At 41.6% G+C, this 23,876-nt stretch overlaps 2 protein-coding genes across 6 annotated transcripts; one reads left to right on the top strand and one right to left on the bottom strand.

Moving 5' to 3' along the window:
* Nucleotides 1-1,933: 1,933 nt before the first annotated feature.
* Nucleotides 1,934-21,785, bottom strand: LOC119025731 (GRIP and coiled-coil domain-containing protein 2). 5 transcript variants are annotated; one of them, XM_037109628.1, is made up of 24 exons: nt 21,610-21,783; nt 20,756-20,818; nt 20,535-20,619; nt 20,359-20,438; nt 20,141-20,245; nt 19,549-20,053; nt 17,556-19,372; nt 16,701-16,761; nt 16,478-16,578; nt 16,145-16,243; nt 15,176-15,295; nt 13,529-13,693; nt 13,125-13,229; nt 12,117-12,279; nt 11,738-11,838; nt 11,426-11,503; nt 11,161-11,298; nt 10,359-10,480; nt 10,008-10,184; nt 9,495-9,703; nt 7,048-7,275; nt 6,544-6,683; nt 4,430-4,631; nt 1,934-4,024 (listed from the first exon to the last, which is right to left on the bottom strand). In XM_037109628.1, exons 1-24 carry the CDS (start codon nt 21,613-21,615, stop codon nt 3,951-3,953), a joined length of 4,944 nt encoding a protein of 1,647 aa, XP_036965523.1. In that variant the 5' UTR covers nt 21,616-21,783; the 3' UTR covers nt 1,934-3,950. The 5 variants fall into 5 exon arrangements, with proteins under 5 accessions (XP_036965523.1, XP_036965524.1, XP_036965522.1 ...); XM_037109629.1 differs by having other exon boundaries at nt 1,934-2,668; nt 16,701-16,764; XM_037109627.1 differs by having other exon boundaries at nt 16,701-16,764; nt 21,610-21,782.
* tmem223 (transmembrane protein 223) lies at nt 4,780-5,930 on the top strand. Its single transcript, XM_037109632.1, has one exon. The coding sequence runs from the start codon at nt 5,094-5,096 to the stop codon at nt 5,910-5,912; it is 819 nt and encodes a 272-aa protein (XP_036965527.1). The 5' UTR covers nt 4,780-5,093; the 3' UTR covers nt 5,913-5,930.
* Nucleotides 21,786-23,876: the final 2,091 nt, after the last annotated feature.

The raw sequence follows: 23,876 nt of genomic DNA on the forward strand, positions 1-23,876 counted from the left end.
TGTATGCACAATACATCAAGTCAAAAATACACTTTATTTTCCTCTAATGCAGCAGGCGATCTGAAAAGTAACTAGTAACTAAAGTTTTAGTATTTAGTTACACTCTGATGTTACACATCACTGATGTTTACATATAAATCCAATATATATAAAAAGTATAAAGAATATAGACAAAAAATGGTGTTTTAAATACAGTAAAAACATTTTTAGAGAGTAAAGTGAAGGTGGAAATCTGTGCCTGTGCACAAAGTACACATATACTTATTTGCACATACATAGGGTATACTGTGTAGGTCTTTGTATACACACATTACTGTACCATCCTTCTAAATATAACCTTCATGTCTTTTTAATGCTTTCTTTTGTGCTACGCATAAACACTGACCCAATACCCAGATTTCTAATGCTTTGTTTTATTCTCCTGATTCTAACCTTTGAATATCCAACCTTGAAACTCCAACAGGGGTATTGTTTTAAGAGTGATAGACAATCATTTTTGTTTTTACATATTACGTGTTTAACAAACCTTGACTTTGCATGATATGCACACAACCTCCTCAATCTAACAATACAGTACAATGTATGTATACTGTATCTACATTAGTCAATTTTGAACAATGATAACAAATATGTGACTCGAACAACAGGTTATTTCCACCGAAGACATTTTAACATGAATCTATAACATCAACATTTTTTTATCCTAGCTTTTTTCTGTCTTTTCTTCAGTATTTAATTTACTAATTTCGTTCTACACAATGAAAGGATAATGTTGAAGTTGTCCACTGAAAAAAAAATACAAAGCATTAGTGTCTAATGCCACTAATTTCATTTTTATTCATGTTTCACACAGACTGTATAAAACAAGTCTGTGCTTTTATTCTGAAGGTCGTGGCGCTTGTTTACTGTTGTTGTGTGAATGTGTGGCAGCTTCTCGTTCAGTGTGTGTGTGCGTGAGCTTCCATCGCCGCTGGAGGATTACAACTTCGGTTTTTACAGCCAGAAAAACTGCAGGACCCGCCCTGCGAGTCCGGAGCGGGACGTGTTTGTATCTACAGCTTATTTATCATTAAAGTGATGCAGGAGGCTGCTGCTGCATCCTGTGAACGCTCCTCTTCACTTACATGTGAAGCATCAGGTCAGAATTTATGGAAAGTCTGACTTCTTTTATTTTTTTTTATATTGTAGTCGCCGGAAACTATACAGATGTTCAACATGGCGAGCGGGTGACGTGAAGAAACCTCACCCACATTAAGAACTTCATAAAAGCTATCCATAAGACATGACAGACGCACTGAAGGAAAGAATTTACCTGTGACTGCTGCTTCTCTCTACTACCGGCAGATAATAGATGATTAAAACTAATAACAATAATGACAGAAGGAAGAAACACATAATTTATCAGCCAGGTGTTAATGATAGTGCTGCTCCACACCTCCTTGTGGAAGCAGCAGCAGATGATAACATGTTTACCTTTCATTCAAGGGGCTATTATTTGTTGTTTCCTCCCCTGACTGCGTCATGCAACTGGAAACCACATATATGTCCTTAAAAGGAAAGCCCCTCTGCCCCTACCCCTCCTTCAAGAGGGATGAGGGTTTTCACAGAGAGGGAAAGAAATGCACAGCTGCATAGAAACTCTGGATGCGTCAGTGCACGTTTCAAAACAGATCGAGACTAGAAATGAGAAACTTTGATGTCAGAGAAATAAAACCGAGGACTTAAAAAAAACTATTAGCTGTGCTCTTACGTTTATCTTGATATCTTAATTCACTTAAGAGGTCCAATCGTGAGGTTTAAACTGAAGTTTACATGTAAAGTATCATGTCAAAATGCATTATATGGGCATGTAAAGTAATCAGAAACATTTTCATCCCTGTTGAGTTTATTTTAGTTTACAGGTGGAAAATAACCAAAAATCAAACACACACACAAAAAAAATCAAGAACTCAACTAAAATAAGTTGAACCAGTTAACAGAACAAGATTTTAAAGTTACAGTAATCTCTCACAGCTTCTCCTGACAATAACCACCATAAATATAAAAGACTTAGATACAAATACATTCACTCCGATGAGGGAATCACAAAAAAGCTGCCGCCGGAATGAGAAAATTAATGAGCCTGTTATAGTCTTCATTGGTACGATGTGAGCAAAAAATGTGTGTCATGAGGATGGACGTGTGATTTACGGGGAGGGGGACCTCTGTGCACTGAGAGGTCAGAGGTCATGGTCAGGCACGCATGGGTCTGATAGGGAGTCTTGCTCAAGGACACTTCAGCAGGGTTGGATGTGCTTGCTTGTCACGCGGACCGTCCTTCAACAAGCCAGCTGAGCAGATGAAGCTGCGAGAAAGCTTTCATATCCAGTGATTAAACAGCAGCACAACCGCTGATGGAACCAGAATGTATTCCCAGAACAGACATAGAAAACATTAAAATAACAATTTTGTATTAAGCCAGAACAACCACAACAAACAGTGACAACCAATTACACAGTAACCTGAACAGAATCACTATGCAACCACTGTTAGAGGATAAATAAAAAGTTAAAGAAACTGCTTCTGATTGCAGAAAGTGAAGGATTAGTGAACAAATGCAAAATCAATCCGAAAAAATATAAACATGATATTATGATGATGTTCTGTCAGTCATGTCGGTCAGGTGAACCTGAGAATGTAGAAATGCACTTATTTGTACTTGAAATAAGATAATAACAGACCTACAGGAAACCTTTCTCTTCTACAGAAGCCACATTACCATATAGAGTTTTTTAATTATTTTTCTGCATGTGTTTGCAGCTCTTAACCTTAATGGTCATCGCTTTTAAATGTCAACTTAGCCAATCTCAAAGCACAGCTGTTAAAAAGCTGTTAAACATGTTGTGAGCTGTGATCTAATTTCACAAGTGTTCAGTTTTCTAACAATAGAAAACAGAGGTTTTCAAAAATTAAATACAACTCCAAATCACCCCCAAAACATGCCTATTCGCACAGGACTAATATTAGTCACGTGTGAACGGTGGGTAATACATGATGACGTTTTTCCTTCATAAGTTATGGACATGCCAGATTCGCACTGGATTAAGATCACAGAAGTCCTCCACAATTATTACAAATGACTAGAATCCCCAAGGTTCTTAATGTCTTCTCTCTAACAAAAAATAAAAGCAGAGATGGTGTTTACTCTGATGCACTGAGTGAGTTTCAAGTAGATTTTCATACTGCTGGGAACGGAAGAAAATGCCTACCTCTAATGAAGTAAAAACAACTGAAAATCTTGAAAACTGTTGAAAAAAATGTTGAGAATTTGTGATTTGTACCCAAAGATCTAAAACTCTAGTATAGTCCTTGAAGCATACTGTGCCACACAGTACAAGCCCATTAGAAGTAAAATCTTTAGAAGTAATCAGTCTGAAAGTGATATAATGCCACTAATTAAGAAGTCATTCCCTTGATTAAAACCTCCTCCTATAATTTTTGCACATTATTGTGCATTGTACAGTGTGAATATAACTACATACAAATGATAATTTCATAGTGCTAGTGATGCCTTTTTATGAGCTCCACTTTAAGGACGCATTACCCTCATGTCCAGTAAATGCTGTTGTAAATACGTGTGTCGATAGTAAGAGTAAGGAAGACAGAAATTTCTCACAGTTTATATTAATTGTTAAGAGACTTATCAAACTATTGCACTGCAAATTCAAAACAATATTCATGTCAAATGTTTTGGTTTTGTCTCCCACTTCTTATTTCCTTTCTGATACATTCCTTGGTCCCTTCAACTGTGTCCCAGAAAATGTTTGCCCCCGTTAACCTCAAACTCTTACTGCTAATCTGAATGTGAAGCATCACTGGTGAGTACAGGTTTTCACAGAAAAAGGCCCAGTAACATCTTATCCTCCCCCTTCCTCCTCTAATTGTTTTGTTGGATTGGTTGACCATGAGGTCTATCTGATCCCCGACCAGCTGTGGAGATAGGAGGACCAGCCTGAGCCTCGAGTCCCAGAACCCTCTTCCTCACCTGCACAAAGGAGACCAAAGAACACTTGGTTAGAAATTATTTAGATGTTATTGACAGAATGTGGTGTGGCACCTCAATAACTTTGAGAGGGAAAAAATTTGATTTGTGTGGGAACAGAAAAAGTGGTACACTGCCGGGTTGATTTGTAAATAAAGTGATCGGCATTCACTCACAAATACATACAGACAATTGTGGGATATCTACAATATTTAATGGTGGAGCTACCATCACTACTAGGATATTACGGTTACAAAACATGGGTTTATAAGCAGTTTGGTCAGTGTGCAGATTGATTTTGTGTGTATTTTATTTATAGCTATATAATAAACCTTTTTAACAATATTTGGGTACACTGCAAAAGTTCTGTAGAGAGTCACAAAGCAGAACATTTCAATCAAACAATACCTTGTGCAATGGCAGCCAGTTTGCTCTTCTCTTCTGGACTGAGCTGCAGCATTGTGTGGATGACGGGCAGAAGCGCCTGCCTCTCGCTGCCAGATCGCAGGAAGATGAACTGCAGCAGGACGTTCTTCAGATACTCCAGGTTGGCCACGCTCTTCTCCCTCTCCTGGTTTCTCTCCAAACGGCGTATCTCACTCTTCAGCAACTAGCAGGAAGCACATACAATCGATTTAAATAAAAACCTGAGGAGTTGTTAAAGTTACTTCATGCACACACACACAAAATTTCATGCTGATTACATGAATCACTAAATGGATTTTAACTGAACCAGTGTTTACTGGACAGCTTTATTTTTCCTAGTACAGCTGGAACTCATTATTTATTATCTGTTAAGAATGTTAGCTGTGATTGGTGAGAGAGAAACAGGACAGAATTGTTTTATCGGGTTTACACCATCGACGAGTTATTTTGGTCAGCGCTGCTTTCCGTAACTCAACGCCTACGTCACACGAAACAATATGGCGGCGCCCTCTGTGGAGCAGCGCCCTGGAGTGTTGGGAGTGAAGTGTTAATACCCGAGTTATGAAAACGATTTTCGCGCGTGTATTATCGTAGTTCTCTTGTCAGATAGCGGTGATTATATTTAAGTTATATTCGTCGTGAAAACATGGGTTTACAGCGGTTGTTACGCGGGGCACTGGAGTGTTACTCCAGACAGTTCCGACTCGTGAATGTTCAGCAGAAAGTCTTTCAGAATGCCTGTTCACAGACTTCACCGAGCATGTTCAGCGCTGCTGACCGGGTTACATGTGCAGCAGGTTTATTCGGCAGGCTGTTCCTCCCGACCAGCCGCCTCGGTGCCGCTCACGCACAGCTGGCTGCCCGCCGCAGCTTCTGCACCGCCGCCCAGCCCTCCAGAGACGTCACCCTGTTCGAGCACGACAGGACCCGCTTCTTCCGGCTCCTCTCGGTCTTCTGCGGCGGCCAGTTCATCTTCTGGACGTACATGGGCCACTTCGCCTTCACTGAGCTCAGAGACACAGGGGGCGCTGCAGGGACGGGGAAAGCCAAGGTGTCCCCCTCCACCACCACCACCACCACCGGGCTGGCTGGGATGTGGAGCTTTGAGATGAACCTGGGCTCCAACACCTGGAGGTACGGCTTCACGCTGGGATGCCTGGCGATAGGAGGAGGGATAGCCGGGCTCGGGCTGCTGTTTTGCCGGCGCTCTGTCAGCCAGGTGGTTCTACACAAAGGTGGGCGGATGGTGACAGTGTACACACAGTCACCTTTGGGACCCGGCCGAGGCCGCAAATTAACAGTCCCGCTGTCCCAGGTGGCCTGTCACGCTCACAGACAGGAGTCTCCCTCGTTCATCCCACTCAGGGTCAAAGGTCACAGGTTCTACTTTCTTCTGGACAAAGAGGGAACTGTGAACAACGCCAGGCTATTTGATATCACCGTTGGGGCTTACAGACCAGTTTGAGTTATTTGCCATAACTGTGTCGACACCAGAGAACACTTGCTCACACCTGTGATCAGAGCCGCAACTGCGAGGATTTATTTCGTTGTTGAAAATGGTGAAAGATATTGATATAATGTTTCACAAGGCCTGAGAAGACATCCGAAAATGTTTTGTCCAGGACTTGAAGATATTTAGTTTGCTGTCATCGAGGAGGAACAAAACCAGAAAATACTCACATTTAAGAAGCAGGAATCAGATAATTTTGACATTTTTCCCCTTAAAAAATGACTCACACTGATGAATCAATCATCAAAGTGAGGGGCAATTAGTTTAAGAGTTGACAAATAATAGATTAATTGATTCATCTGTGCTTCTCTAGATGTGATTTTACATGACTGCCAAACAAATTCTGTTAGATCAAATATGGAATTTCAGTTAATTTATGCCCATAATCAAACATGGCGTACCCCTGCTGTTGATACTGTCACAGTAAATACACTGAGTTACATATAAGTATCAAGAATCTGAGTTAATTAACTTTGAAATTAAACTGGTTGTCATCTCTGTACTCTCTGCTTGGGTGTGTGTGTGTGTGTGTGTGTGTGTGTGTGTGTGTGTGTGTGTGTGTGTACACTTGTGTGCTTATACATACGGTAATCTGCTCCATGAGAACAGCATTGGTGGCCTCAGTTTCGTGCAGCAGGCTGTTCATGTGCTCCATACTGCGGGTGGCGGTGCTCAGCTTTTGAGTCAGCTCTTCTTTGGTTGGCTCCACGGTCCACACAAATGGTTCTGGAGACCAAACCAAAGTCATATGCAAGTTAAAGGATCGTGTTGTGTGAAAATCAGAGGGGAAGATTCAAGGAATCATGTCTTGATGACACTGAGTCACAGTCAAAAATAAATAAACTTTTTTTTAAAAATGTCTACTTTCTTGTTGCGACAAAAATAGATAAGTTAATTGTGTATAATGAGGTTTTATTCTGGCCTCTTCTGAATTTCCATTACTTGACCCAAACAAAAATGGCAAGCAGATGAGTAACCAACATTCTTTTTGATGGTCTTGTTTTGACTTTTGAGACAGGTGAAGCTCTACACATGCTGCTTTCATAAACTGAATAACTATTACAAGGTGCACGTCTTCCTTCCAACACACCTTGTTTGGGGTCTGGTGACATGAGAAGATGCTCCAGAGAGGGCAGGGGTGTGACAACAGGAGAGGGGCTCTCAGTCTCAGTGGTCTCCATACCCTCGCCCTCCTCCCTTGCCATAGACTGGAGGTCACTGAGGACCATTAGTCCCAGCCCCGCCGAGTTCTGATCTGCGTTTCTGCGCTGGGTGTCTGACGCCAGGGACTTACGGCCGGACTGGACCACCACTGAACCTGAAAGAATGACAGAGATTTATGCAAACATTAAAAGAAGCAGAGACCACCAGAAATGTGTTTATTTAAGAGATAGATGTTCCCCTCTGGGCTTAAACCCAACCTCCATCCAAGTTTTGTCAGAATCCATTCTGTAACTTTTGTGTAATCTTGCTGACAAACCAAACAACAACCCTGAACAAAACGTAACCTTCTTGGTGGGGCTAATAAAATGCAATCAATTTTAAATTAACTGTCAATCTGATTTTATCATTTCACACCAAGGTTAACTAAGTGTAAAGTTTAAGTTTCAACTATTACCATTCTACCTCCAAATTATAACCCTAATTTGTTACTTAAAAGGTACTCTGTACTCTATTTTTTTTTTTTTTACAGGCTTATATACAAAAAAAGAGACAGGGCTCATGATATGTGGAATAGCAGTTTGGAGGAGCTGGCATGAGTTTTAGATGTAGGCCTATTTTCAAGCCATGTGTTTACCTTTGTATTTGTCAACATTAGAGCATAACAGGCTTGTATATTGAGTTATGGTAGATTGAAGAAAAACAACTAAATCTAGTCCCACAGTGCAAGAATAAAGGACTATTTACCAGCTTCACACTTAAAAAAGTTAAACCCAAAATTGCTGATTTCAGACTTGTCCTATGTTGTTGTTTGTTTTGTTTTTGATGAGGTACAGGATTTGTCTTTTTTCTTGCCTGGTATTTCTCAGGTTGAGGGGTTCAAAAGCTAAATAAATAACAAAGACAAATCCAAATACATTTTGTCAGCATCTCTGGACCCTTCATGCTGAAGTAGTGTAATCCATCCCTGACCACACTTCACAGTATCTCAACATAATCTTACACCATTTCTTGAGTCTGTGTTCCTACTTCGTTGGGACATGAGGGGGCACCAGACACACTCTGGTATTAACCAATTCAACTGGCAATAACAATGAAAACAATTGTAAAGAGAAGGGTGAGGTGCTCGAGCGAGTGGGCGGACAAAAGAAAATATTGTGATTAATGAACCTGAAACTGAAGCAAAGGACCAAACTCTAAACCAATCCCCTCACCTTCCCACCTCCAGTCTGGTACTCTACCTCCTCTGCCCATGCAGCTGAGTTAAAAGAGCAAGACGCAGAGTTCCTACTCAAGCATGTACATGTTTTTTTTCCCCGTGTGTCACTGCATTTTTATTTTATTAGTCTGATCAATTCAGAATAATTAACAATTAAGCCTATGGCTTCCTGAAGGCTCGAGGCCGGCAGGAAGCTTCTTATCCTTCTCCTCAAACAACAATCCTGGTTATAGAGAGCTTTAGGATGTGCACAGATAATATCTATCAAATCTGTTACAGGCTCACCACTCAGGAGGACAGAGTCAGGATTAATCAAGCCGTAGGTTTAAAGACAGCACTGATTCATAGACGAAATGAATTTCCTGGACATGGAGCAAGAGAGTGAACAGCAGCCGGCCTCTTGTAAAAGGCTGTTTTCGGACTTAATATTTGTAGTTTGTGTTAATGTTCTTTTTGATTGTTTGGATTATAGAGTAAATGACGCAAAACATGTCAAAGAACATAGATCAAATTTTACCATTTGACACAGTTGATTCATAAAAAACATATACGAGGCCAGTGAAGATTGTCCAGTGTCCAGCAGCTTTATGACCGACCTGCCTTATGGGGCTAGTAAACACACTTGACGTTCAACTCTTCCTTCATTAAATTAGAATATTGTGGTGAAAATGCGCAAATGTGACTCTCAGTAATATTGGCTGAGTATATCAGGCGACTCCTGGCGTGCATGTGTGAGCCGCTAATGATGAGCCTCTCCAGATGCCACAGTGAGCTGTTTGCCCCACTGAGAGGCGGGAACGGAGCTGAGGAGCCTCGCCAACACCTGGCCATAATGAAGTGACAGAGAAGACACACACACACACACACACACACACACACACACACACACACACACACACACACACACACACACACACACTTTCCTATCCTCGTCATTACTATGTGTGTATTTGCTGTTTGACTCCAGAGGACAGCTGTGTGGGAGGTGATGAAGGAGCTTCCAGTGCTGCTCTTCTGATAAACAAACCATCTCACCCATCATTCCTCTCAGAAAACAACACAGTAAACAAGATAGAAAACTTCAGTTCACTTTAACACTTGATGCTCTGACGGATCTCTGGATCACCATTACGTTGGTGGTTTGTCTCCATGCTTACTGTTCTGGCTCTGCAGGTTGAAGAGCTGCTCCTCGACGCGGGTCAGCTGGCTCTGAAGGGTCTCCACAGTACTCCGGTGGTCATCCTGTAGCTTCCTCAGCTGCTCCCTGTAGGTCTGGCGCTGGGCGTCCACCTGGGAGGACAGGTCAGCCTGAGCCTGAGACAGGTCCGCCCGCAGAGTCACGTTTTCTGACTGCAACGACAGCAGCCTGGAGGTGGAGTTAGAGAAAGAATTTAGAGTGAAGCTGCTATGCTAAGTAAGTGATTGATCAAATATCAGTCAGCAAAGCATCTACAACATATTTCATGCAAAAATCATTTGGATGCAAGTCCAGTTATCTGCTCTTTATGGTCTTACATCATAGTAACTTAATAGCAATACAATATTTTGGGGTTCAGGATAGCTAACGAGACAAAACAAGACCTTTAACTATGTCATTTTGTGCTCCAGCAAATAGTTAGAGGCATTCTCGTATGGTAAATTCTGAAGAAGACACCGTCAAGCCAGCTCACCTCTCTCGGAGCTCGGCCTCCTTGCTGATGGTTTCCTGGAGGATCTTGTTGTGTCTCTCCAGCAGAGTGTCGTGTTCATTCTGGAGCTGCTGCAGCTCGGCTGTGCTGCTCTGGAGGCTCTGATGGCTCTCTGCCAGCCTGGACCTCAGCTGGTCTACCTGAGAGGACAAGTGCTCCCTGCAACACACACCACACATTCATTTTATTCACATAACATTCTTACAGTGTCGACTGACACAAACTGTTAATTAGACTACCTCTATACCTTCAATTTTGCTCACCCCCTGTGTATGTATCTGTCATGTGTTATCCCAGTTCTGATATTCCACGTATGTCAAACAGGTCCCTTACCTCTCTAATTTACCAGTCTCTCCATCACTCTGGGAATTGGTTTTGCTCTTCTGCTGTTTGAGAACATTGTGGACTCGCACCTTGTAGCTCTCGAACTCACCAGTTGTTGCCATGAGCTCAGCCTGGAATCAGCACACAGATTAAGCAGAGATGCACAGTGAGAAACACTGCACACATTTACTGTAGATTATAAAACGTTTCTGCTCACTGAAAGGAGGAAATTGAACTGCAAAAGAGCTTGACAGTGAAAGGAAGAAGAGCAGGTTGTAGTCGTCACTTAATGAAGAATATTTATTGTACGTGTAACCTCGTTTTGATGGTCATGGTCTTAAATTTTACTTTTTTTTCCTACTGCCAATAATGTTTCAAATAGTGCATCATATTATCTTCACAGCTGTAAATCATATTCCCTTTTTTGTCTAATTGTTCTTATCAAGCATCATCATGCTGATTATGCAAATTCACAGGTTTTCTCTCCTGCATATTGCTGTATATTGCTGTATATTAAATCCCTTTGGATTTTTAACTGTTGGTCAAAGCACACAAGCAATTAAAGGTTGTCACCTTGGGCACTTGGAAGATGAAATACGCTTATTTTTCACATTTCTTTGACGCTGTAAAATTAAGTTATTAATCAAACAGAATTTAGAGATTAATTATTAAAATAGCTGAAATTGTCTGCTGTAGTTTCAGCACCTCAAACACTACAGCTGATGAACTCTTTAGCATAGCACTTCACTCTTGAATCATTCTGGTGGAGCTGTTCAGTGTGTGAAAAATGTTTGTAGATGTGTGTGTGTACCTTAGCAGTGTCTCTCTCCTGCTGTAGACTGTTGATTCGCTGCTGCAGGGAGCTGCTGGTTCTTTGTTGCTGTTCCAACGCAGACCTCAGCTGCTCCTGCAGACGATGCCGCTCTGCCGTCAGCTCGCACAGCTCGATCTGAATGATCAAACACAGTCACGGACACTTTAATATGTGACTCATGTAGAACTGTAATGTTGATTTTGTACAACTACATATTTCATTAAAAGACGTTTTTTTTCCTAGAAAGCTTTGGCTGCGTTACCTTTGAGCTTTCTAGCTGCTGTTGGTTACCCTCCAGCTCTCCTTTCAGAGAGGCCTGCTGCATCATGAGGGAGCTTTCCTGCACGTAAAAACACACACACAAAATATAAATGGATATACCCATGTACTCAAACAGGGCAACACAACCAAATTAAGATTAACTATTCACAGCATGTTCAAGGCCTCCCCTACAATCATGCCCACACATGGTTGCGTAACACTATTTACATTCATCAGGCAGCTATGTTACACACAGCAATAGGAAATCCTGCGGGATGAGGTTACAAACACACACAGACACACAGAAACAGACCTGTTTCTTGGCATCGGCCAAGTCTTTTTTGGTCTTCACCAGCATCTGTTTAATCTTGGAGGTCTTCTCCTCCCCCTGGTCCAGCTGCGACTTCAAAGACTCTGGACACACAAATACACACCCACACACACAAACAGGCAAAGAAAATGGTTTAGGTGAAATACATACTGGAAAGCTTTAAGTTTAAGGATTTTTTCTATGCTGTTTTTCTTTTATTACAATGCTTGAAACTGTAGAGAAACAACAAATATGTAGAAAGACAGAAAATACAACAAAGAACCTTGTAAATCATCTGGCTTGTGAAGAAATAATAAATATTTACCATCAGTGAATGGGGACCATATGTACAGTACATTGTACATGAATGTCTCATACGTACCAATCTCCTGTTTGAGCGTGTCCTCCTTCTGGTTCAGTGTGTTTATCTGGGCCTTTAACTCCTCAGCAGACTGGTCTCTCTCTACAAGTTTGGCGTTGAGTTCTTTGACCAGGCGCTCGTAGTCGGCCATCTCCATGTCCAGCAGAGAGCTCTGCTGCGCCTCCTACAGGCAGAGCAAACATGCTGCATTATTACAGGTAACAAAGCCAAAACAAATTATCTAAAACTTTAAGGCCCAAAAAAGAAAAAAAATGACTTTATCTTGTCGTCACTTCAAGGCCCATTTTATCCTGTGTAAAATATTTTTTACACAATAATACATATACAGAGCCGAATTAGTTTACCATTAGCCGGTGCCATGCTTAAATATATATATTTAGCTAAGAGACATTAAAATTGTGACATGTTATTCAAAAAATTTCTCCCTTTGTAACTGTGTGTGTGACTGGTGAGAAGGGGACGGTAGTCGTTTTCATAGGAGTTCAGGACCTGACCTTTAAAAGCACCAAATTCTTAAACAAATTCTTAAACAATTACTACAATTCCAGACACATGATTAATAATTTTCCTCCCAAAGTGGTAGAAAAGCAAGGTGATATTTTTAATTCTACAGTTTCAAAAGATCTCATTCCAGGGAAGTTTACAGTAAAATATCACCATTATCATGTATGTGTTGCAAAATTCCAAGATCAGCCTCAATAATAGCATGTTTGAAGGGCTGTACTAACAATGTGGACACATGACAGGGTCAGACCTCCTGGCTGATCCCACGTACACTGCTGTACTCTGTATGTCTCCACTAATGGAAAACAAACAGCAGCTCCTGTGCTGTGGGCTAGAACTGCTCTCTGTCTCAGTGAGAGGTGCTGCTGTAGCTGCAGGGCAGCCATCACCAGGCCCAGTCGCTTGAGTGGACAGGCCCTCTGAGACACTAGAGTCTGAGAAACTGTGTGTGTGTGTGTGTGTGTGTGTGTGTGTGTGTGTGTGTGTGTGTGTGTGTGTGTGTACCTTGCGTAGTTGCTCAAGCTCCTGGGCAGTCTGCTGAGACTGCTGCTGCTGTTTGCAGAGCTGGGCTGTCAGCTCTTCTACCTCCTTCATGGCAGATGACAAGTCCTAGAGAAGCAAGAAAACACACACACACACACACACACACATACACAAAGGGGTTTTGAATGTATATACTGTATTTTTCATTTTGTTTCAACAATCTTTAGAAGCATACAGCAGTTTAAGTCTTAAGCGCGGTTAAGTCAGACGTGAGGATACCTAAAGCATTTCTAAAAGAACCAGTTTCAACTACTGTGTGTGGTTCAACTACAAGATCAGCTCCAAAATACAAAACAGAGTGTAATAGTACGACCTAAATTAATACATAACAGTAATACAGAGTATCCACCTCTCCTTATCCTTACCTTGATCTTCTGCTCTTTCATAGCTCTCTCAGCCACCAGGTCTCTCTCCAGACTGCCTGACTGCCGTTGCAGCTCCTGGTTTTGGGTTTCCAGCTGCCTCACTGTGTTCCTCACAGTTTCTATACCAGCCAGCAGGTCCTCCTTCTCACTCCTCATTGCCTCATTCTGCAAAAACAGAAATAAACCATGTTACCACCCCTGTCATAGCATAAACGTACATCTCCAAGATGGCAATGTCTCGGTGTTTACCAAAAGGGAGAAAATGGGATTTAATGATTATTGTGACATCCATACAGTGGCAAGGTTTTTGACACTCAAATCTTTAAGTGATCAAGTGAAAAATGATCAGCCTTTCCTCGGACAGGTGAAGGGTCCCATGGGCATCTTAAACTAAAAACTCTTCAGGTAAATTAAAACGAGCCTGTATCTTTGAGGCAAGTAACAAACTACAATCCAATGCGTAAGACAATGCTCTCCACCACTCCACCATCTCCATAACATTAAACATTAAATTATGTAATTTAAATCCTGTAGTTGTGATGTTCTCTCATGCATTATGTGCTTTTGTTATGCAATATGTTTAAAGTTTCATTCATGTCATGTTTTGTCATATTCACTAACTTTCTTCCTTACTCTGTAACCAATCATCTGGTGTTTACCCAAAAGTTCTAGCTACAGACGAACCACATAAAATGCATACATAATTGAATAATGGGTTGATAACTGGGTTTAAACATTGTTGGGATTATCATGGCAAGAACGGAACTCATCTTAGACATTTTAATACATTAATGTTAGATATTTTCTTGTTAGTATGGTTCATTCCTCCAGTAGAGTATCAAAGAGGAAGAATACTGAAGCTGACTCCACGCTAAGACATTTCCTGTTTATTTTTTTTCTTTAATTTGACACCCTTCGGTAGGTATCACTGAGAATATTGAATGATCCAAAGAAAGAGCAGTTTTACTCATTTCAGATTCAAGGTTTTCACCTGAACGTTCACATGTAGGCAACACACGTGGCATATTTGAAAATCATTCATGCAAAACTGACAGCGACAGCCTCTGAGGGCTTCCTCCATAAGGAACACTGAACCAGCAGCAGCAGCAGCAGCAGCTTCGTCCCATCATCTGTCAGCCAAACACTGGAACTATGATTGGTAAACAGAGATATCCAGACGTACTCTGAGATTTCCGACTAGCTTTCAGTCCGCCTGTTCCCCCCTTGAGACCCATGATCGCACACAAGAATAAACCCCAGTCTCAGAAAATGGTGTAGCACTAGCACGCGGCAGATGGAAGCTATACTCCGCTCCATTTACCTGCGTGTTGTTCTTTCATTGGAAAGAAGCAGTTATGAGCTCGGGGAGTGGAGTATATATATAAACGAAATTTCTCCCCAGCTCACCCAGTCACATCTGATGGGCTATTTGCGGGAGCCAGGCTGTCAAGCATAGCTGGGTAAAGTGTCGCTGGCTGAAATGACTCACTGTAAATCAGAGGGAAACTGAGTTATGCGAGAAGTATTGGTGAGATGTATGGCCGAACAAAGTGGCACTACGCAGATTTACTGGAGGGCGAGAGCGGTGTGTGTGTTTGTTAGAGTTAATGTGTGGGCGTTGTGTGATTGAGTGTGTATCTGTGTTACCTGTGTGACAGCACTGCTGAGTCGACTGGTCAGCTCAGCAATCTGTCTCTCCGCCGCCTCCACCTTCTCTCTCTCCTTATGCAGTTGCTCTGTCTGCGTGTCGTAATCTATCTGCAGGTTCTAAACAAACATACACACACAGACACACACATTCATTCATTACCGGAAGCCGGCTGAACAGTTCAGTGAAGGTAAACACTATGCATCTTAGATATTGGCTGCGTTTACATTAGAGCGCGGGACAAAACTCTCATTAGGCACAACAGACTGGTTCCTTCCATCTAATGGAGACACAGTCGTAAAGCAAAGTGCAGTCTGGGGGCTGTTTATGGAGACCTCTGGGAGCGACATCATGCAAAGAGTGTGTTTCAGAGTGAGCAGTTTCCACTTGCCAATTAGCAACACATTAGGAATGCATTCAATTAATCAGATGTATAACTATCAAAAGTCTCAGCTTATGTTGGGCTCCGCTTTAGAGGAAACTCTAATGTTTCAGTTCTGCCATTTTCATAAATATGTAAAACAGAGACCCACCCATACTGTCTTCACGCCATTCTTAAAATCCTCAACGCACTAAAACGCCACACAAACTGAAAACTAAATACTTATCTAACGAATCGTTTGCATTGTGTGAATAAAAGTTCATAATCACTGTTTCGTACAGTAATTTACTAATTTAAAATGAGTTGCTTTTTTCTTCCTTTCACTACCATATGATTAGTATAGTGGTTTCTTGCTCCCACTGTAGAGAACACAGCATCAAAATATCCATATCCTATATTGCGTGTTTTAATTTTTCACACAGGCCAATATAATTAAGTCATACATTTCATACTGTACTGAAACATGAGTGTGCTGAAGCAGGTTTTACCCATCAGTAAACTTAATCAAAATAAACAGCTGCGTGACATAAAAGTTCTTTTGATTTACAAATATAACAGAACATAAACAGGACAATGTGTCTCCCACCTTGTAGCCTTCAGCACCATGGATGATATCCTTCATAGAGCTGTTCACTTTCTCCCTCTGTGCTTTCAGTGTTTCTACTTCCTCTTTGAGGGTTGCAACCTGCAAGGAAACCAAATAAAACACTAATGTGTGCACAGATGCTACTCTGACCATTAAAGAGATTCAACATCTGTTTCTTTTAGAATTACTTCCATTTACATCAGAGTTGTATGGTTTATTTCCCTGCCCTGTTCTAATGGTTTAATCACTGTAACATATAAATCCCTGTGTGTTTATCATCATTGCACTTTCATGTTGTTAAATAAAAGGACAACAGGTAACTATCTACTTTACCTCTTTCTTGCTGATGTCCAGCTCCTTCTTTGCTTTGATAGCCACTGCCTTGATTTTGTTCATCTTCTCATCCTTCTCTTTGTGTTCTTTCTCCAGCAGAGCTGAAGGGAGAAACAGTTACGTGGTCTGAATTGAGCATCTATGATTTATCACCCGCTCCCAAGAGCATTCAAATTAAATAAGTTTTTGAAGGTCCATATATTTAGCAAAATAACTTTCATACCTATTTTGTCTTTGGTCTCATTGGCTGCATTTTCCTCAGAGGAAGCAGATTGGGCAGCAGACTGCTGTTAAAGTGAAAAAGAAAAAGTATGAGGATGAAAAAACAGCAAATAGGAGAAAAAAGGCCAATTCCTTCACATGTCAATCACAAGTGTTTTGTTGGTTTATTCAACATTTTCTTCATTTCCGTGAGAAAAACATCCCCAAAATATACAGGAACTTGTTTTGTTTCTCCAGAGCTTCATTTCAAGTGGAGTCAATATTTAAACCTCTCCTCCAATTGAGAGAAAATAACAACTGCAAAATCTTCAGAGCTGGAAAAAACATTTAATTATCTGTCAGTTAATCTACAGATTATTTTGTCAATAAACTGAGACAGCAGTTTTGTTATAGAAAATAATGGTCAGTCACAATTCATTGCTAAGATGATGAAGCAGTAATTATGATCAGTGATTATAATCAGGACTAGGAATGGGCTTGGTCAATTACTGGATCCAATATTCAACACTTTCTTAAAAAGTCTGACAATTTATTTGACTGAATATTGATGAAATTAATAATAACCTAACTCTGTAAAGTAACTCTAGACTAAAGTTAACATTCAAATAAATGGGGAGGTAAAAGTACAATACTTGGCTCCAAAATGTAGAGAAGAGAAAATCAGACATACTCTCATTCCAACACTTACTCTAAACTTTGACACCAGGATTTTTATTTTTACTGCAAATGTTTATTGGCTCCAAAAATAATCATATTCACTATCGGCCCTGAAAAAACATATTGGCTAATCCCTCATCAGGACAACCTTAAATGTCAAATTCACAGAAGAACCTGACACATCAGGAGCTACACTCACCTGGAGAGCAGCCATCTCGCTCCTCATCTGAGATATGAGTGACTCCTTCTCTGTCAGCTGTTCATGGAGCTCTCTTCTCTCCTTCTCCAGGTCACCCTCCATTTCCCCCTTATCCTTCTCCTCTTTCTCCTCACTCACCAGAGAGATGTGAGCCTGCAGTTTCTTGTTCTCTTCATTAATCCTTTCATTGACTGCCTTCATATCCTCCAGGTCTTTCTGCAGCCCTTCGGTATCCTTCACCACCTCCTCCAGGTTGTTTCTCAACATGTTCCTCTCCTGTTCCAGGTCTGCGATACGAGCCTGGAGCTCCTTCTGCACCTCCTCTGATGTCGTTACCCCTTTAGCCTCCTCGAGACTACTCCTCAAAAGGCTCTTTTCCTTTTCCAGCTCATCTACATGTGCTCGGAGCTCCTTGACTTCTTCGCTGGAGTTTCTGAGTGCTTCAGACTGATTTTCCTCCAGAGCTCTGATGGCGGTGCGAGCCTGCTCTGCCTCCTCTGCCGATGAATTCAACTTTGCCTTGAGGTGATTTTTTTCAGATGTCTCCTGCTCTAGCTGAGCCTCCAATGCTGCCAGCTTGGAGCCCAATATCTCCCCCATTTCCTGAGCTTTGGAGAGCTCAGAGGATGCCTCTTGTAATTTCTGATGGAGGTCAGTCTTTTCTGTGGAGAGGTCTTTGATAGTCAGCTCTAAAGCAGAAAGTGACTCCTGCCTTCTGTCCACCTCCTCTTTTAGGTGCTCCTTCTCCTCTTTGAGATGTTGTACTTCATCCTTCAGGCTTTTCAGCTCCTTCTTTTTCTCCTCTTTTTGCGAAAGTGCCTCATTTTCTTGCCTCTCAACCTCATTCGCTCTCTCATTGCTCAGCCTCTGCATTTCCTCTTCTCGGAGCTGAAGCTGAGAAAGTGTTTTGTCTCGCTCTTCAGTCAGGGTGCTGACAATCTCTTCCAGGTCTTGAGTTGCTTTTTCCTTCATCTGCAGTTGGGAAAGGATCTCCTCATTCTGCCAGGTCAGTTCTTCCACAGATTGTTTCAGCTCGCAGGCTAAAGTTGTTTGTTCCTCCACAGAAGATTGGAGTTTCTGGTCCTCACCAGCCGAAACCTCAAGCTTCAGCTTTAGATTGTTTTTCTCCTCTGTAACCTCTCTCATCCTCTCCAACAGTTCCTCCCTCTCCTGGTTCAGGTGTTCCATCTTCTCCTGGATCTCCCGTACATGATTAGCCCCCTGCTCCTTCATGGCTTCGTACTGCTGAACAAAATCTTTCGTCTTCTCACCCAGTTCTGTCTCAAAACCTTGCAGGATGTCCCTCATGTGCTGACACTCAGCCAGAGCAGAATCTCTCTCTCTGGTCAAGGTCTCACACTGGGCCCTCAGCTCCTCCTGATTCGAGTGGTCCCCAGGACTGATTGCTGACTCTTTGGACTCACAAGGGAGGGTCTCTTCTGCATCTCTGTGTGCTTCCTGCTGGTCTGGGTCCAGGGTTACGGCTGCATCATTGGGAGCGCCTTCTCGGTTCATCTGCAATTCATTGATTTTGAACTCCAGCTCTTCTCTCTCCAACTGGAACTCATCCTTGATCCTCTCCAGCTCTGCCTCGAGCTCCCCCTTCACATTACTGAGCAGGGTGAGCTCGTCCTGCAACATGGTGGTCTGGGCTTGAAGTTCTTCAAAGGCTGCTCTCAGTCTCCCAGTCTCTGTCTCCTCTGGATCACCATGGCTGGAGTCACCCTGGCTACAACCAGACAACTCCAGCATTTTGGCGATCCCCGACCCACGGGGAGGTTCCTCATCTTCCTCCTGCACATCCTGCAGGTAGCTGTCTGGAAAAATAAAGATGTTAGCTGAAAAAGTCATTTTGATTTCCATCTGATCGATGATGTAAATACATGCAAACACCAGACTTCACAAAAAGCTTCTTTGGAGTTACCATCAAACATTTTTAAGATACCTAAAGAAAACATTTCCGAACTCTCAAGTCTAGATGATTGAGTTTTACCTTTGAGTGCGAGCTGCTCAGTCAGTTCCTCATGGAGCAACAGGAGCCTCTCTCTCTCCATTTCACAGTCCTCCTCCAGAGCCCTCATTTCCTCCTCATGCTGCAGACTCTTCTGGGCCAGCTCCTCCTTCAGGTTCTCCACTTCCTGCTGGGCCTCAGTCAACATCCTTTGGTGGCTCTCCTGCAGCTCAACAATCTCCCTAGATTTTCCCTCTTGGATCGCTTCGAGTTCAGCTCGGAGGGTTTCCAGCTGAGCTTCTAAGCGAACGCGAACTCCTTCTGCGCCCTCTTTTGCACGCTCACGTTCAGCCAGGCGCTCCCTCTCTCTTTCACTCTCCCTCTGCCTGTCACTTTCTTCTAGCTCCTTCAGCAAATTCTGGAAATGAGCCACTTCTTCTTGGTGTTTGTTGTTGGATTCCTCAATGCTGCTCTCTAGGTTCTCAATCTTCTTTCGGTGATCTCCTATTACACGGTCAAGCTCTCCTTGCAGTGCTGCCAGATCATCCTGCACAAAATAACAGTTATGTGTGATATGACAATTTGGACAATTATCCAGTGTTACACCTCATTCAGTATATGTGATGTATTTCACCTTGGCTTGCTGCTTAGTCCTCTCTAGATCTTTACGAGACAGTGTAAGACTTTGTTGAGTTTCGGCCTTCTCAAGCAGTAAGGCGTCCATCCTTTCAGTCAGCTCCTATTACACACACACACACACACCCACATGATTTGCATGATTCAGTATAGAAATGACTTACAGCATGTTAACATAGGAATATTTACCACTGAAATATAGTGAGGTAAACTAACCTGTATCAGAGCAGAGTCATCTGAACTGCTGTTACTGTTTTTGGATTGTTGTTTGAGTGACGCAACTTCTTTTTCCAAATCTGAAAAGGGAAATAATGTGACATACTCTTACCCAAATGGCCCACAGAGCAATAGACTCTAACGCAAACACAAGCTTTTGTAGCATTCTAAGCTACCTGCATATTTGCTCTTCATTTTCTGCATGCCAGCCATCTGCTTCTTTGCAAACTTGATAAGGTCATCTTTGGACAGCGTGTCCAGCTGATAATAAAATACAAGGAAAAGGGAGGCACATTAATCCGTACCAAAACATATCTAACAATGTATCATGTTTATACAATTTTAGACACATATTGTAGATTTTAAGACTCCTTGAGCACTTGTAGACGTGCACTACCTTTGATTTGGCTGCACCCCCTGGTGACTGAGCCACAGACTCTGCTCCGGTTCCACCAGGGTCCTGTTTCAGTGAAAGGGAATAAGAAGAAATGACAAACCTAACAAGGTGCAGATTGTAACCAGTATGATAATAATAATAATAATAATAATAATAATAATAATAATAATAATAATAATAATAATAATTCAAAAACACTGTGATGTACGCTTGTGTTTGTGTATAACAGCTTGACTTTAGCCCGATTAAAGTCAACAGTCAGCACAGAATTTCCTTTAAAAAGCCACAAATTTAATGTTTCTCTGCTTACCAGCAAAAGTACATTGTTGAGAGGACAAGTTTAAAAACATATTTTGTTTTATTAGGAGCTACTCTTCAATTCGGCACATACAAGCCAACTGTAAGTATTTTAATGTAAATGTAGGCTTAAACAAAGTCCAGTCTTTCCCTGCGTCAACATTACACGAGTGCACTGGATGGAGGAGACGAACAGTGATAATCACATTCGGAAACCATATTATTATGGTTGATATATATGTGTTGTCACGTAATAATATAGCATCATGAATTACCAAGTAACGCTAACGTATTGTGGGCATTCAGAGAATTTAAATACCAGGGTTTGGAGTGAGTTTCGGTGATTGAACAGCGCATTATATGTAACTGGACCTGCTGCGGGCTGTTTGTGTTGCCAGCCCGGTTTCATAGTCCACTTACAATTAAACACGAGCAGCTTAGCGCCGAAATTGCAAACAACAGAGCATTATATTACTAGCTTACACGAAGATGCCATACACGTAGCACAAAGTTGTGGCTGACTAGCTAAAGCTAATTCCTCGACTCTGAACCTTTACCTCCATCTCAAGCGGTGTTCAGCTGCTCCACAGTCGTCTGACGAACACAGCGAGATAACCGGTAAGTCGACCGGACAGAACTAAAGCGATATGTGAAATTATTTCCGATTTTTTTAAAGGTTTAATACGAAAACATCCCCTCTGTTTTGGTTTTGAGTTAGCAGGCTAAAGCAGCAACCTGCTTCCGCAAACGTCAACCAAGTGACGTCAGTATGATTTACGTCACAAACAGGATATAAACATAAAAACTGTCGCATGTTTTCCTTTTCAGTCCTTCGCAGATTGTACACTTGTGAGCTGTACTGAAAAACATTGACCTGTCAGGTACAAATATATGATATGTTTTTATTTTGGAAATGAAAAATGATGTAATTTAACTGACACCTTTCGGAGACCTGGTTGTCCCCAGCAAACAACTAACAAGCAAATAGTATTAAACTACTATATTTGCTTTACATAACTGGCCATCTACAGTGTGGCGTTACCTAGAGGCAAAAAAAACATCAACCACACGCTGCATGACCTGATGTCTGAGGGCCTCCAGCATGTGTCAGAACTGAGCGATGAAAAGGTCAAACTGCACCTTTAACCTGTTTCATGGGAGCTGATTTATAGACCAGTATGTCTCGTCATCTAAGTGTAGAAGAGTGAGGGATAAGTAAGTACAATGGCCCATTGCCACAGGGAATCTCTGATAATACATGAAATAGTTACACTGATGAGTTGGTCTTATATTTTATTGTTTACATCCGACAGTTGGAGCCTAATGAAATATAGCCATATAACCTCTGACTCCAAGGGCTAATTCATTGACAGTAAAAAGATAAACACACAAAACCACACAAGGTTCTCCATTATCTATGCTAAAATATTAGCATATATGTTAATTTTAATGGTGTTAATTGGAGCGGGATTGTTTCCTTCCTTGAAACTTGAATATTTTGATCCTTAAACCAACAAATGAAACTAATGCTTCACACTTCTCACATGTTATCTGAGAGAGGCAGGAGAGGTCAGTGTATTTATCTGAAGACACCTTAGCAGTGAAGAGTGGCTTGAGAGTGAGGCAGAAGAGGTCGGTGTATTTAAATATGTACATACATCTATTCTATTCTATTTCTTACCTTCTCCCTTTTATTCTGTTGCTGCTGAGACAAACAAATTTCCCCGTCTGAAGGAAGGATTTCTGATTCTGATTCTGATTACCTGAAAATCTACAGCTCATGTATCACAACCAAAATTATCATTTTTTTTTTTTTTTGTCAAATGTAGATGGTAATGACCTGTTCACAACCTTTACATACACGATCTCAGTATCATAAAATGTAAGGTTTTGATCAAACTCGTCTGTGTATACTGAATATCTAATGTCGGTATTTAACTAAGTGAACTATATTAACACTTCAAACTTAGAGGTTTGTTTATAAGATCATGGGAGAAAGAGTAGCATGGATATAAAGTGTGTGTATGTGGTAGAGAAGTAGTAGTGTGTCCTTCCTGTGAATTGTGCATTAACACATCAGCGTTAGATGTAAACTTCTCAGTGACATCATATACTGTATGTGTTAAAGGGACAATTCACCCTCAAATCACCTATTTTCTTCACGTTAGTAGAGAGAAAATAGTTCCTACATGAAACTGCTCACAACAAAGTCTTTGGATTGTATAATCATGAGAAGACATCTCCACAGTCGATTGCGCCAAAACTCTGCAACTCATTCCAAAATAATCTACACAGACAAGTAGCACTACTTTGATTTTGGGCGCTGTCCCTTTAATGAAGATGAAACACATTTGATGACCCAGCACCATTGATTGAGTTTGATACAATGGCTGCAGACAGTGCAGCTGAGAAAAAAACAACTGACTGTTTTGTTTTTTTTTGTTTTTTTTTTCCAGTGTGTGAAGGCCATATGGGGCATAAAATCACCCCAAAGCTGTCTGATGCTAACATGATGTTGTTTTTTTGGACTGCTATAGGGAGGTGGGGAAGTATCTGCCCTCTTGCTGACATCAGGCCTGTCACAAACTCAATTGATGGTCTGGCTGTGCTTCTGTATTCCCGTCACGTGAGGTCCAGTTTTATCCGTTGAATATGGAGAGCGTCTGTTTTGACACGAGTGATAGAAGCACTGACGGCGGCAGCTTAGCGAGATGCCTCTCATCCTGACAAGGCTGGGGTGCTGTGGGCAGAGGGGCAGGGGCTCTGCCGACTCCCTGTCTCTTCTGGAAGAGACCCATCTCTGCCTTCCGCTCCGCCTGGGTCA

This window comes from Acanthopagrus latus, chromosome 9, assembly GCF_904848185.1.
Source record: "Acanthopagrus latus isolate v.2019 chromosome 9, fAcaLat1.1, whole genome shotgun sequence".
NCBI lineage: Eukaryota > Metazoa > Chordata > Actinopteri > Spariformes > Sparidae > Acanthopagrus > Acanthopagrus latus.